Genomic DNA, 13,984 nt, shown 5'->3' with positions numbered 1-13,984 from the left:
CGGTAGGTGCGTCGGACGGTCCAAGGAGCCACGAAGACCGGGCTTTGTGGGCCACCTTATGCCAGAAGAGCATCCTGTCCTCCCTAAAAGAGGGTAACTTCCCCACCCCACTCCCCGGAGTCCCCCACATGGCGCCTCCTTCGCTGTCCCCTCGGCCTCCTTCTGCCGCTCTCCGCACACGCATGCGCGGCAGCGCAGGACTACATTTCCCGGCATGCCCCGGGGGGACGGTCCGTGCGCGTGGCAGGGCGCGGCGGGAGAGGAGCGGAGCGGGACAGGGACAGAGACACGGCCATGAATGCAGGCGAGGGGCGGGCGCAGCCCCATCTGGCCGCGTTGGTGCTGGCGCGGGGCGGCAGCAAGGGGATCCCGCTGAAGAACATCAAGCTGCTGGCGGGGGTGCCGCTCATCGGCTGGGTGCTGCGCGCCGCCATCGACGCCGGCGTCTTCCACAGGTGCGCATGCGCCGCTTCCGTCTACCCTTCCCCTGGAGTGTTCTGGTTCGGAGTGAAGGTGCCGAGGGACCCTGGCGTAGGGAGGGGTTGGGGGAAGCCGCCGTTTCATCAAGAGGGTCTTCGGGGTGACTGTCAGTGTCTGCAAGGAGGACTTAGAGCAGGGATCAGGCTCTGCTCCTTGGGGCCCAGCAGTGGGACAGGAGAAGCGTCGGGAACTGGGCAGGAACCAATGCCCAGGAAGTTCCACCTGGACTTGAGGAAGAGCTTCTTTACTGGAACAGGCTGCCCTGTGTGGAATCTCCCTCCGTGGAGATACTCAAAAGCTGCCTGGATGGAATTCTGTACAACTTGCTCACCTGGCAGGTGATCCTGCTAGAGCAGGGAGGTGGGAACAGATGACCCGCTGTGGTTCCTTCCGGTCTGACCCATGCTATGACTCTGCCAATGAGGCAGGATTGATCCTCACTTAAGACAAGGGGATGCAGTTACTGGGGCACCAGGTTAAGGGTCAGGCAAGGCAAGCACCCTGCCAGGAACTCAGCTGTCCCTTCCTGCTGAGGGTGAGCAGCAGAGGAATAAAGGAATTAAAGTCTTACAACATAGTAATTTGAAATTAAAGTTGTTCTGATGCATGGTTGGGTGGTGACTAGCTGGTGATGTTTGACTGTAAAAATATTGATGGGTTTGCTTTATTAAGACATCCTCATTAAATGGGACTGCCTGGCTGGAGATGATATCCTGTGAACTGCTGAAGCACAAGATGACTTTGATTCATGGTCATCTGGGTACTCAGGACAGCATGCACTGAGCTTGGGATCTCCAAGGATGGAGACCCCACAGCTCTTCTGTTCCTTTAACTGCATTCACCCAGAAAAATCTTCCTTATTTTCTCTCTACCTGCCCAGCAGTGAAGACAGCAGTGAAATCATCTCCTTGCTGAGATGTCTCTGTCAGCATCTCCTGGCATATGTGTGGTCCCAGGCCCAGTCATTGTGCTGGCTCCTGCTGAATGTGCTCCTGTTTTCCTTTTTGGTGTCAGGGCTTCACAGCTGGACACAGCACATCAGAAGCAGTCTCATTCAAATGTCAAGTTTCAGGAGAGAATCTTGTGTGCCCATGTGACACAGAAGAGAAGCTCAGTTGGTCCCCAAGTGCCTGCAACTTTGATAGCAATAATTAGAGCTAGATAGAAACACATCTAGAAGCTAGATGTGTGTTGTTGGTCTTGAGAATAGAGGCATTACAGGTTTTTCTGCAGGAGCAAGACTGCGTATTTTCTACACATTTGCTGATAATTAAAGCCATGGTTAGGATGTGCTTAGTGCATAGCACACTTAGGGGCAGATGTGCAAACCTGCAGCATAATGCTCAGAGCAAATTAAGTAGAAGTGTAGCCCGGTTAGATCCAGAGCACTCTGTATCTCATAGCTGCTCTATCATTATGTAGCCTGGAAAATGTTTCTTGCTGTATTTGAAAATGTTTTGTTTTTAATAAAGAAACAGACAAGAACACTTCTGACCAAGGTTACTGATAATTTCTTAATAATTGTGAATCTATATTGGTGAATGACCTGCTGTGGCTTCTGTTTGGCATCTGAATTTTCCCAACAGGAAGCCAGTCAGGGTTGTGTAGCCTGACTTTGAGGCATGGCAGGTGCAGTAGGTGGACAGGTTTGCCTAGTCACCTTTTGGAACTTTGTGCAGGGTACCTGTTACACAACACAACTTCGATGGTTGAATGGGGAGTGTGTATTTAAGTTCACCATCCCAAAGCAGTTTCTGGAAAACACCTCTTGTGTATTTGTTCTTGTGGGTGTGACTTGACATTTCTGTTGCTGTCACACATATTTTTCTTCTGATCATCCCACAATGAGTTTGGAAGAGGAAGTGTTAACTGCAGTACCATTTGCTGTGGACAGTGCACTGAGAATGCCAGCACTGGTGAGAGACGAAGAGTGACTTTCCATAGCTTTTGTTTTTGCACCTCTCATGCTTTTTTGTCACAATGATGACAGCAGTGGCTTCACAGTTGTTCAGTGTTTGTCATCACGTGATACTCTGAATTAGCCCTTCCTTTTGTAAATGTTTAGTTTACCTGGGCAGTCGCAATCTTGCATTACCAGTTCTGGAAGTTTTCTGTGCCAAAGCACATGGAATTGGAACAGCTCCTTCTCTGGGATTGTATGGAACCCAGTTAACACATTTTAACACGCTTGCAGCATAAGCTAATCTTTTAACTTTGTGGCAGTTTTGCTTGTTGTAGACTAAACTCTTACATGATTCTGAATGCTACATCCAACCCATTCACAATTCATTGATCTGTTAACAGGCCTAACAAATTCTTTGTGCTGACGCTGGATTTTTCTGGTAGTACTTTTAAATTTTATGTTGCCTAAGCTTCCTGCATGGAATGCAACTCAAGATTCAGCTTTTTACACTCAGGTAAATGTGTATGTTTTACTCCCATTGTTAAAAGCTGCTTGTTGGGCTGACTGTGATAGTTTTATTAACACAAATACAAGAACAAGTTCCTTTCATTGCAAGGTATAGTAGAGACATTAACAAGCTGGGGTTTTTTTTCAGGTTAAGTTACAACAGGCAAGTGAACAATGGTGGGATTTATTCTTTGTATTAATTTCTGTTACTGTCTGCCAACAGCATATGGGTTTCCACAGACCACGATGAGATCGAGAAGATTGCGAAGCAGTTTGGTGCTCAAGTCCATCGCAGAAGCCCTGAAGTCTCTCAAGACTCCTCAACTTCTCTAGAAGCCATCACAGAGTTTCTCAATCATCATCATGGTAAATCAGGGATGAAATATGCTGAGCTTTTATTTTGTAGCCCCAGAGGGATGATGCACTTATTATTTAGAAAAATAAGTAAAGCATTGAGTATATAAATCTAGAAAGATTCTTCTTTTTTTGTTGTTGTTGTGTGGTACCTACTCATACCACACTTTGCAGTTGTGTTACTAAAGACATGAATTATTTCATAAATATCTCTTTATTTTTCTTTAGAGGTTGATATTGTAGGAAATATTCAAGCAACATCTCCCTGTTTACATCCCAGTGACCTTATAAAAGTAGCAGATCTGATCCAGAAGGAGGGGTTTGATTCTGTCTTCTCTGTTGTCAGGCGGCATCAATTCAGATGGAGTGAGGTAAAGAAAGGAGGTAATATTTAGATGTTTCTGGTTACAGTTATACGTTTTTTTTTCCCCTCAAATTCTTGCTTTTCATACCTATGCTATTTTAGGAAGTGATATCTGAGGCATGGACTGAGTTCTCTCTGAGTTTTGTGAGGGCTTAGAGATTCCTTCCAAGCACTGGTGTCTTGATATTACTGAGTATTGCTCAGCCTTTCTGTAACTGTTCTGTAGAAATTTAAATTATATTAGCTTGTCTAGGCTGAAGATACAGTTCCAAAAAAAACCTTGTATGTTAACTTCTTCCTAGTGGGTATTCACGTGTATTCAGACATGACACTGATGTCCTAACTAGAAAATTGCTTGTTAGCTATGCAGTAGCTAACAAATGACCAATAATGCAAGATAAATCTTGGTGAGGATGGAATGACAGTCTCTTGGCCTGGAGACTTAGGCTTTGTTTCATCGTGATAATTTGGCTGCTGACTTGTGTTGCTTTGCAAAATGCCTTTGAGTCATGAGGGCTGAACTCATGTTGGTTAGCTTATCCAGAAAAATGTGACTGGTTTTCGTAGAGAAAATATGCCTCTCAGCTACAGTGGCCAAGATGACCAAAGGCTGAAATTTTACAAATAAAGACTGTACCTTGGTTTAGCCATAAAGCACCTTTTGTCCTGGTACAAAGAGCTATTCCATACATTATGTATGTTGGCTTTCTTTCTATGGTTAAAGCAGAAATTTTTTTCTTCATCTTTAAAAATGGTTATTTCAGGTATTGTCATACTGGTGTTTTGGGTTGAGTTTGCTTCTTGGGATTTTTTTTGTTTGCTTTTTAATGAAAGTTACTCAGGCATTACAGTTACTCTGTTGAGATATAAATTGCTTCAGATGAATTTGTTTTTTGTGAGTTTAGAAAGCATCATGCTGTAAAAGAGCATGTGTAATAAATGAAGCTTGATCTGAGAGGTAAGTTGGAATAAAAGCTAAGCCTTTGTTTAGAACAAACACTTGAACACTGTCATTGTTCCTCATAAGAGGAGGAATAAGTGACACTGTGCAATATTAAGAGGACTATAAAATCATGGGTAGCAATTTCAGGATTCTGTGGATTGCAGTTTAGGAAGCCACATGCACATCTTGAGATGCTGGAAGGGACAAATGTGAAAGAATGAATCTCATGTGGATGTGACATGTGGCTTCCTGAAGTGGTTGTATGCCATAAGCAGATTGTTAAATAAGAATGCCTCAAGGCTTACCTAAAAAAACAGGTAATTCTTCAGCATAAAATGACATCAAAATGTTTTTAATGTGGTGAGATATGAGAAATCATTCAACTGCAAGGACTGAGGAGAGCTGGAAACACATTGTGCCAACATGAGCAGCTTAAGGAAAAAAGCAAATGGCCTTTCAGGAGTGTGGTGTTTCAGGTGACAGTGATTCACAGCAATATTATACAATGTTTTTTCTTCTTTTTATTTTTCCATGTGGCTTTAGAGTACCAATTATGCTAAAAGAATTTCATGTTTAGTTTTTTTTTCTGTGTAGTTCTGTTACTTCTTCTGCATTAAGGTTTAATATTGATAAACACTGAAAGAGGAAGGTGTTTCTCTCCGACTGAAAATGTTTACTTCAGTGAGCACAAAGCTTTAGTTAGTTATGAAGCACAAGGTGTGTCTGTATCTACTAAAGCCTCAGGGTGTTTTGGGTGTTTGAAAATGCCCTCTTAACTTTTCCATGGTTACTGGATCATGAGACTGGTGAATTTTAGCTGCTTTATGCATCTGGATTGAAAGGGCTTAAGGACAAAAGTCTCTGGTCCCTGGTTCAGTTTCTGCTGCATGTACAACTGTCATTGGTAATAATATGGGATCTTTTGGGATGGTATTTGTGCAGACAGCTGCTTGTTTATTTGTGGACACTGATTAAACTGCTTATGAAGAGTTAACATAATGCATATCTTTAAATAAGATATATTTTGGAGAAGTGTCAAGGTGTTTTCACAGGCAGAAGTTATTCACGTATGCTCTTTTTTCACCTTCCAGATTTCAGGTTGGTCCTTTCAAGTATCAGTTGCAGTCAGGGATTCCTGTGTGCACTGGGAGAGGGAGTACAGGAATAGTATTTCTTCCACATTGGCAAGGACAGTCTGGAAGAATGTCCCTCCTACTCCTTGTAGGAACCAGTTTTGAAGCAAATAACCTCTTGGGCTTTTGTTGTTATTTTTGTTTAGTTGGTTTTGGTTTTTTTTTCCTAAAGTGGTAATGAAAAATTTCCTTTTCCACTGCTAGGCATACAGAGTAGTCCTCCAGTTTATCCACAGTTCCAAGAAAGAGAAGTAATTCAGTGATTCCCTAGAGAAGTTGTGGATGCTGCATCCCTAGAAGTGTTCCAGGCCAGGCTGGATGGAGCTCTGAGCAACCCAGGATAGTGGAAGATGTCCCTGCCCATCATCTTTAAGGTCCCTTCCAACCCAAACCATTCTGTGATTCTTCATAAAGTTAACAACAAGAGGCAATAATGAGAGAAGTTGGTGTCTGAATTATGCCCTTAATTTTTCAACAGAAAGTTATTTAGGATGTTAAGTGACACTGAACAGGGATTATTTAAAGCTTATTTTGACTTTTTTTTTCCTCTGTTAACAGAAAACAAGATGACAGAACCCCAAAACCTGAATCCAGCAAAGCGGTACCGGAGGCAAGACTGGCCTGGGGAGCTCTATGAAAATGGCTCATTTTATTTTGCCAAGAGACATCTGATTGAGAAAGGCTATTTGCAGGTCAGTGCTTTTGGTTTTTCATGCTCTTTAGAATAACACATCCACTCTTGCTCTAGAGGGCTTTGAATTTAATACTCTGTTTTGTATGACACTGAGTCAGTGTGACCTCAGAACAGTCTGCTAATTATTTGTAACTTAGCAGGGCTAGTTATAGCTAAAACAGTTTCAGTAACAGCATCCTCCATAGCAAATAAATTTATGCAAATAAATGTATTATATACCTATAACCCTAAACCAATACAATACTGAATTGAGTTTTGCATGAGTTCACCAGTGTATCTGAATTAATCTTCCTGCCACTAAGGGTGTGAAACTGAGCTTCATGCAGTGTCAGAGCCTTGTCATAATCTGTAAATTTGTATTTTCAGCCCGTTTAATCTTATGCCAATGTTTTACTGTAACAGTCTTTTTCCCTTTCCCAATCTGTTTACATCCCAATGTAGTGATACAGAACAACACTGGGGTGTGGTGGATATTTTCTCATTGAAAATTAAGTAACAGTAAGCAAAAAATAATCAGTCTTCCTAAGCAAATCCTGAAGGTATTACTGTTTTCCTGATTAAAATATCTAGTGGAATTAGTGTGAAGTAATTGCTACAATGGATAACATCTTGCACACTTTTCTCTAGCTGTAAAATGGAAATAGTTGTTAACCCTGCAGAGGGTTCCTTCAAATGGTTCTGTGTTACTGGCAAAAACATAATTGATGGTTCACTTTCATATAAGCCATGGTGGCCACTGTGTAACCAGGCATCTGGCTTTCATTGCATGGTGCTAAATCATAGTTTTGTGTTTGTGTTGACTCAAGCAGAAATTTTGTGTGGGTTTTATTTCCTTCAGGGTGGTAAAATGGCATATTACGAAATGCGTGCAGAGCACAGTGTGGATATTGATATAGACATTGACTGGCCTATTGCAGAGCAGAGAGTGTTGAGGTAAAAGCTCTTTTTATTCCCTTATTTCTTTGATGCATAATGTATGGAATTCATAATGTATGGAATGTAAGCAATGGAGATCATAGAGAATTGGGCAGTTTTATTTCTGCGCAGCATTTTTTTCTATCTCTGTTGAAATCAACCAAATTACCTTTGTTACATGGTGGGATTTCGATAGTTTGTTTTTTTCCTTAAAGTTCAGTTTGGTGAAGAGTGTAAGCCCCACTATACCTCAACAGTGAGATGTTAGCATCATCTCTGGCTTTCCCAGCTGAGGTGCCCCAGATATCCATGCTCCTGACGACTGTAACTGATGCCCAGGAATGGAAGTGTTTGTAGAGGGCATGAGCTGATTCCACATCACCAGCTGCCTTTTCTTTGCAGCTGCTCTAAGGAAATAATGGTTGAGAATGGAGTATATTTTCTATGTCTTTTTCATCCTAATTTTTAAACTGATGACTTAAATGAGCTATCTTTTGGATGGTTCTGTTCCTTTCTTTGAAGAGGAACAGTGTAGCTGGAGAATGATGATGATGAGAAAAAACATTGGAAAAGAATTTCGAAGCTGACCCTTCTGTCTGAAGGTTACAGCTGTATGGGAAATATTTGGGGTTTTGGAGTGTGTAAAACCTTCCATCCTAAAAAGATAATTTCTTTGTCTAGCTTTGGATATTTTGGCAAAGAGCCACTAAAAGAGGTGAAGCTCTTGGTTTGCAGTATTGATGGATGCCTGACTGATGGTCGCATTTATGTGACAGAAGATCACAAGGAAATGGTCTCCTACGATTACAGAGATACTGTTGGCATTGATCTGTTAAAGAAAAGAGGAATTCAGGTAAGTGCTGTTCTGAAGAGTGAGCCTGCATGTCTCATGTAACCTGCATATGAAAAGATTCTAAAAAATTATATTCTTGCAGCATAGAAGTCAAGGTTGTTTCACAGTATTTGTGATCAAGCAGCATAATATATTTGTTGGGACAAATGTTATCCCCAGAACCCTCAGAGGAAAATAAGTGTTTTGAGAAAGTTCTCAATCACAGTAATTGCAGCTCTTTCTCCATTTCACTGAATCATGCCTGGGCTGAACCTTAAAAATTATCTTGTTCTAACCCCTCTGCCAGGGCAGGGACACCTTCTACTATCCCAGGTTGCTCAGAGCCCCATCCAGCCTGGCCTTGATCACTTCCAGGGATGAGGTATCCACAGCTTCTCTGGGCAACATGTGCCAGGGTCTCCCCACCCTCACAGCAAAGAATTTCTTCCTCATACCTCCTTTCTGCCAGTGTGAAGCTGTTCCCCCTTGTTCTGTCACTTCAGGCCCTTATAAAGAATCTCTCTCCATCTTTCCTGTGGGCTCCCTTCAGGCTCTGGAAGGCTGCCTTTAGGTCACCCCAGAGCCCACTCCTGTGGAATGGAGTAGACGTTTTTTCAGCAGTCCCTCACCTTCATTTTCTGGGAAGCCAGAGGGGTAGGAAGCTTGTAATCACTGTTTTGTTACCTGTAGGAGCCCATTTCCATACCTTCTTTGACTTGGAATGTTTCATTAAAAGCCTCTAGGTCTTCGTGCTGCACTTTATTTCTAGTATACGTTGCTGATACAATCATGCCTTGTGCTCCACTTCTCTTCCTTCTGTACTTAAAATCAGTGCCAAGCATTTGTTTGTATTTAAAAGCAATTAGGGAAGATAAGCATGTCTACATCTTCGACAGAAAACCTGAAGGATTTGCATCTGAGATTTCTAAAAACCCTGCTGCAATTATCTTCTGGTTTTAGCTTACCTTGTGCATCATTCCTGAAACTTCATACTTGGAATTAACTTCCAGAGATAAATGTGCTGTGCTGCTTCAGTCTGTGTAATGTTGTTTTGATGCTCTAAAATGCTGCTATAAATAACATTATGTTATTAAATAGAGGGGCCAAGGAAAAAACTTCATATTCTACTTTGTCAAATATTTCAGAAATCTTTCTTGGGAATTTTCTCATTCCACCCTGTAACTTACTAAGATCATACTGCACTAGACAGTCACTATGCCACCATACAGTGATATTTAGTACATGTTGCATTTCAAAAGACAAATGTAAACTGTTTTTGAACATCAGGGAGGGCTGCAGAAAGGCATTTCACTTTCCTAAAGGAACCTCAAGACTGTTTGGTTTTGGATGCTAATCACTTCTGCTCTGAGTTCTGAAAATCCATCATTCAACGCTTTTCTGGTACCTGAGAGAGGTTCTACAAGCAAAACTGCTTTATTTTGTAACAGTAAATCAACTTATATCTCTTTCTATTTCTTCAGATGTAGAACTTACTCTAATTTTATTTCAATAGGTTCGACTCATCTCTGACAGAGACTGCTCAAAAACACTGTCAGCCATGCAGCTGGGATGTGTAGCAAAAGTCAATGTAACAAATAAACTGCAGGTTCTGAAGGATTGGCAGGAAGACATGGGCTTGAGCTGGAAAGAGGTGGCTTACTTAGGTCAGTTCCTTTTCTTTTGGTTTATTTAATTTAAATAGTATAGACAAATAGAATCTTTGTACTGCTACTGAGATTCAAACCACTTTTCTCTTTGTAAATACACCAAATTTAATGGGATTGCTGTGCACATTGCAGCACAGAGTCATCAAAAGCAGGTACTTTTAGGCCTGTTAGGGTACAATCTAAATGTTACAGACATTGATGAATCTGTGTAATTTGGTAAGGGAAGTCTTCACTGGTTTTCCAGTGGGATATAGAAAAGCTTTTGTCTTTAGGAAACATTTTGATTTCAAAATGTTGATAAGCATATACTTAGAGCTGACAGTTTTGAACTGATTCTAGTTCATTTCAGAGGGATATTGTATAGATTACGTTATAGATGGTAATCAGAAATTGACAGAATTAGAACTGAAAGCCATGCGGTTCTGTGCTAAACTGTATTTCAGTGACAGGTTAAGTGCAGAGTCCTGCCAATGCTTATTCAGCTGCTGACATAATTTTACTGCTCTTAGAAGCACTGTTCTCTTGCCTAAAGATTGTGAAGTGTGATCAGCATTTACATAGATCACCAAAATTTTCCAACAATTGACATACATGTGCAAAGTGCTGTTGAGCTTCTGAGATGAACATTGTGACAAAAAACCCACAAAAAACAAATTTCAAAAACCAGATCAATGCTTTCACAGAAAAACACTGAGAAAAATACTGATTATTTCCCTTCTGTGATATTTGGCCTTGCCTGTCATCTTCTTCCATAGGAAATGAGGAGTCAGAGGTGGAGTGCCTGAAGCAGGCAGGCATGAGTGGTGTGCCTGCTGATGCCTGTGCTGCGGCGCAGAAGGCTGCTGGTTACATCTGTAAGAGCAGAGGTGGCTGTGGAGCTGTGCGGGAGTTTGCAGAACACATATTCCTGCTCTTAGAGAAAGTGAACTCTGCAAGGAAGCAACTGGAAGAAATCAGCTCAGCAGGAAAGGAAATGGGAAGAAATGAGAACAGCAGGAAAGGAAATAAGGAACTGATGGAAAAAGAGTAATGCCGTTGATCAATCCTGCTTTTCTTCCTCATTGCATCCATATCCCAAAGGAATGCTTACCTTTCAAACTTTACAGCACAGTAGAGTTAAAAAGATGTCTCCCTCTAATTCCAGGTCTCACATTCATGATTATATGCTGAGAATATGATCATCTCCATGATGATTTTAAAAGCCATTTAAGTGCAATGGGAGGAATGCTGCAAAAGAGAGTTCCCTGAAAATCTACTCTAAATCATCACACCTGTCCTGCAGGAATGATGCATCTTTATTTCATAATCTGAATGTTTTCAGGGATCAATGATTTTGCATGACTTGAAGATTTGTAATTCAGGCTTAGAAAAACCAAAACTTCTGTCAGTTTTGCTCATGTGGTTTGCATTTCTTTTATGAAATGCATGGTGTTGTGGTTGTGTGATTACATTTTACAGGCTTTGTCCTTAGCAAAGAAGAGTTTTAACATATGCTGGAGAGGTCAGGTTTAAAATACTATCAATAAAACTTCCTCCTCTATTTTTAAAATACAACACAATTACTGTAAAACAATTTAATATTTGTTTAAAAAAGCACTTTAGCATGTGTTCAGTTTTCAGCTTATAAATAATTAAATCACATTTGGAATTGTGCCTCTTGGAATCTGTTTATTTTGGGTTTAATTGACGTGCCTAAATTAATATTTTGCCAAATTTGGAGTTAAATTTCCTGTTGTCTTTGAGATCTTTGCAGAAACTCAGTTTCTTTCTATGAAGACTTTATTGCAACATAAGTGAATTAAAGCCAAATTAAAGTCTTCAAGTTTATTGTATGGAAAAATAGCTGCTGTTTTTAAAAAAAAAAAGGAAACACCAAACCATGGTTGATGTGGGTTTATATAAAATATGTAAGCAGAGTACTTTTAGCATGTTAAAGCTCACATGCTTGTATTTATTGAAAATAAGATTTGTATTGTACATTACAAATACAGTAATATGTATCAGAGTCAAGTTCTGGTTTGGGGTATGCTAAAAAGTACAAATAACCATGGTACACGGGCAATTACAAGTTACATGAATGATAATTGCTTGTTATTTTATTTTGCTTCTCTGCTAAATATTGTGTTGTGTAAATAGTTATACTCCCAGTATATCACCTGATACATTGACCTCAGATAAACTTTGTGTTTACTTCCTTTCAGAAAGCAAAATGTTGAACTGAAATTATTTACTGCCTATCTACAGTTTACTATACTAATCAGCTCTCAGTCACCTAAATTTAAGTGTCTCCTTTCAGTCACGCCATAGGGTTCCTGTGCTGGATAAATCCCATGGACTTCAATGAGAGGAGAGCTGCATTTTGGACATCAGTGTTTTCACTTCAATGGATTCTTGTTTAGGAGAACATGGTATAATCTTACATGGGGAAGAATATGAAGGATAAAAGCTCTAGAGACTGTTTACCAAAAAAGATATGGGATATGCAGGATCTGCTGCCTGAAAGGTTCAGATTTGTATTGCCCACATTGTAGTGGAAAGCCTAATTATAGAGTAGGAAGAGGGATGCCTTAATTACTCCTCTTGATTTTATAGAAGAGCCTCAATCATATGAAGGATTTAGGGGTCAGAGAGGCAGAGACAGTGAGGGTAAGTCTGTCACCTTAGAGGTGAAATCCTAAGTCCCAGGAAAGGTTCAAATATGTAGAATATTTTTCCAAGGCCTGCTCCAGTACATGTGACACCACAACTGCCTTTGGTTAGAGGGGCATTACTCATTCAGAGTATCTTTCAATGGTCACTTTTGTTATTCTAAGCTAATTTTGAGATCACCTTTTGGCCATGTGAGCGCTTGGTTTTTTTGCTTTAATTAACCTAAAGTATTCTAAAGAAGATCTTAGGTAATGTGGGCTGTTCAGTCATGATTATGTGAAAAGGAAAAAAAGGAACTTATGTAAACATTTGTAATAAGCTATTACAAAAAATAGCTGATTACCTCAAATTTTATTTTAAATAAACAGATTTCTCTAGTCTTTTAAGCAGAGAATGGTTATGGGCTGGATTGTGCTGAATTTCTGCACTGCAAATCATACACTCCCAAGTTCATGTGCCACACAAACGATTTATGATGGCAAAGGTGGACAGATTTAATGCTCAAATTAATCACATGCACACCTTCACCTACTTCTGACTCCATTTATTTATCTGCTCTTTCTTCTACTCAGTTTATCTTCCTCTTCAGCTCCTGTTAGGTAATGCAACAAGTTCTGGCCTTGAGTCCTTTCAAATCAATATGAATCACATATATCTCAACCTTTTGAAGTCATCATATGTTTTAATACTTGCAGATTTCAAGTTTTTAAGACTTTTAAACCTTTTAAACTTTTAAACACATTTTAGGTAACTATTTTTTCCAGAGCCTGGGGTGGGGGAAGTTTTTTTGTTTTAATTATATTTTTTTTTCTGTTAGTGTGGTATTAAAACACTATTTACTTTTTCCAGAAATGTCTTACATGAGTCTAGTTCCAGCCAGCAGGACCAATCTTCCTAACTGTTACCATTACAGAGCAGTAATGCTGTACAGAAGAAAAAACACCATTATGTGTGAACCTGATGCATAAATGGGTTAGAAAAACTTATCAGTAATACACTTGTATGAAAAAATCTTTGGATGGTGGGTTTGTTTCTCTCATTCTGAGACAGGTTGGTCTGTCCTCATGTCTGATACTAGATATGTTTATGGATGTGGCTCTGGTTTAATAGAGCAACCCCCCTGCTCTGGGGGAGGCATGAAAGCAAATGAGCAGTGAGCAATGTGAAGGTAATGATAACGAATTATTCAGTTTAGTAAATAGAGGGGCTGGTGAAACTGAGAAGATACATATAAAATAACCTGGACTTAACTGAAAAACAATCCTAATTAAAATATCCATTTTCATGGAGCAGTTATAACTCAGATAAGTATCTAGTGGTTTGGAGTGTGTGCTAGCAGTTGAAAAAGGAATTATTAGAAAAAGAACAAATAGCAAATAGGATAAAAATAATTAATCCACTGTATAATTCAGTGGCTTGTATATGTCTCGAATACTGCATGTTTTGTTTATGTTGTGTTGAAAAGTCTGTAGCATTCCAAAGGTTTGTGGGAGGATAAAATGGATGAAGAAAGGAATCAGGTTCAGTGGCAGCAGTAGCCAAT

At 40.1% G+C, this 13,984-nt stretch overlaps 1 protein-coding gene across 2 annotated transcripts; it reads left to right on the top strand.

Annotated features, from left to right (window-relative positions):
* The first annotated feature begins 247 nt into the window (after nucleotides 1-247).
* LOC131573374 (N-acylneuraminate cytidylyltransferase-like) lies at nucleotides 248-13,101 on the top strand. Of its 2 annotated transcripts, none has more exons than XM_058827276.1 (8): nucleotides 248-455; nucleotides 3,114-3,256; nucleotides 3,473-3,628; nucleotides 6,243-6,376; nucleotides 7,217-7,311; nucleotides 7,975-8,146; nucleotides 9,639-9,789; nucleotides 10,548-13,101. In XM_058827276.1, exons 1-8 carry the CDS (start codon nucleotides 295-297, stop codon nucleotides 10,820-10,822), a joined length of 1,287 nt encoding a protein of 428 aa, XP_058683259.1. In that variant the 5' UTR covers nucleotides 248-294; the 3' UTR covers nucleotides 10,823-13,101. The 2 variants fall into 2 exon arrangements, with proteins under 2 accessions (XP_058683259.1, XP_058683260.1); XM_058827277.1 differs by lacking the exon at nucleotides 248-455 and adding an exon at nucleotides 588-818.
* The last annotated feature ends 883 nt before the right edge of the window (nucleotides 13,102-13,984 follow it).

Source organism: Poecile atricapillus, chromosome Z (genome assembly GCF_030490865.1).
Source record: "Poecile atricapillus isolate bPoeAtr1 chromosome Z, bPoeAtr1.hap1, whole genome shotgun sequence".
In the NCBI taxonomy this organism is placed as follows: Eukaryota; Metazoa; Chordata; class Aves; order Passeriformes; family Paridae; genus Poecile; species Poecile atricapillus.
This window is presented reverse-complemented; position numbering and strand designations above follow the sequence as displayed.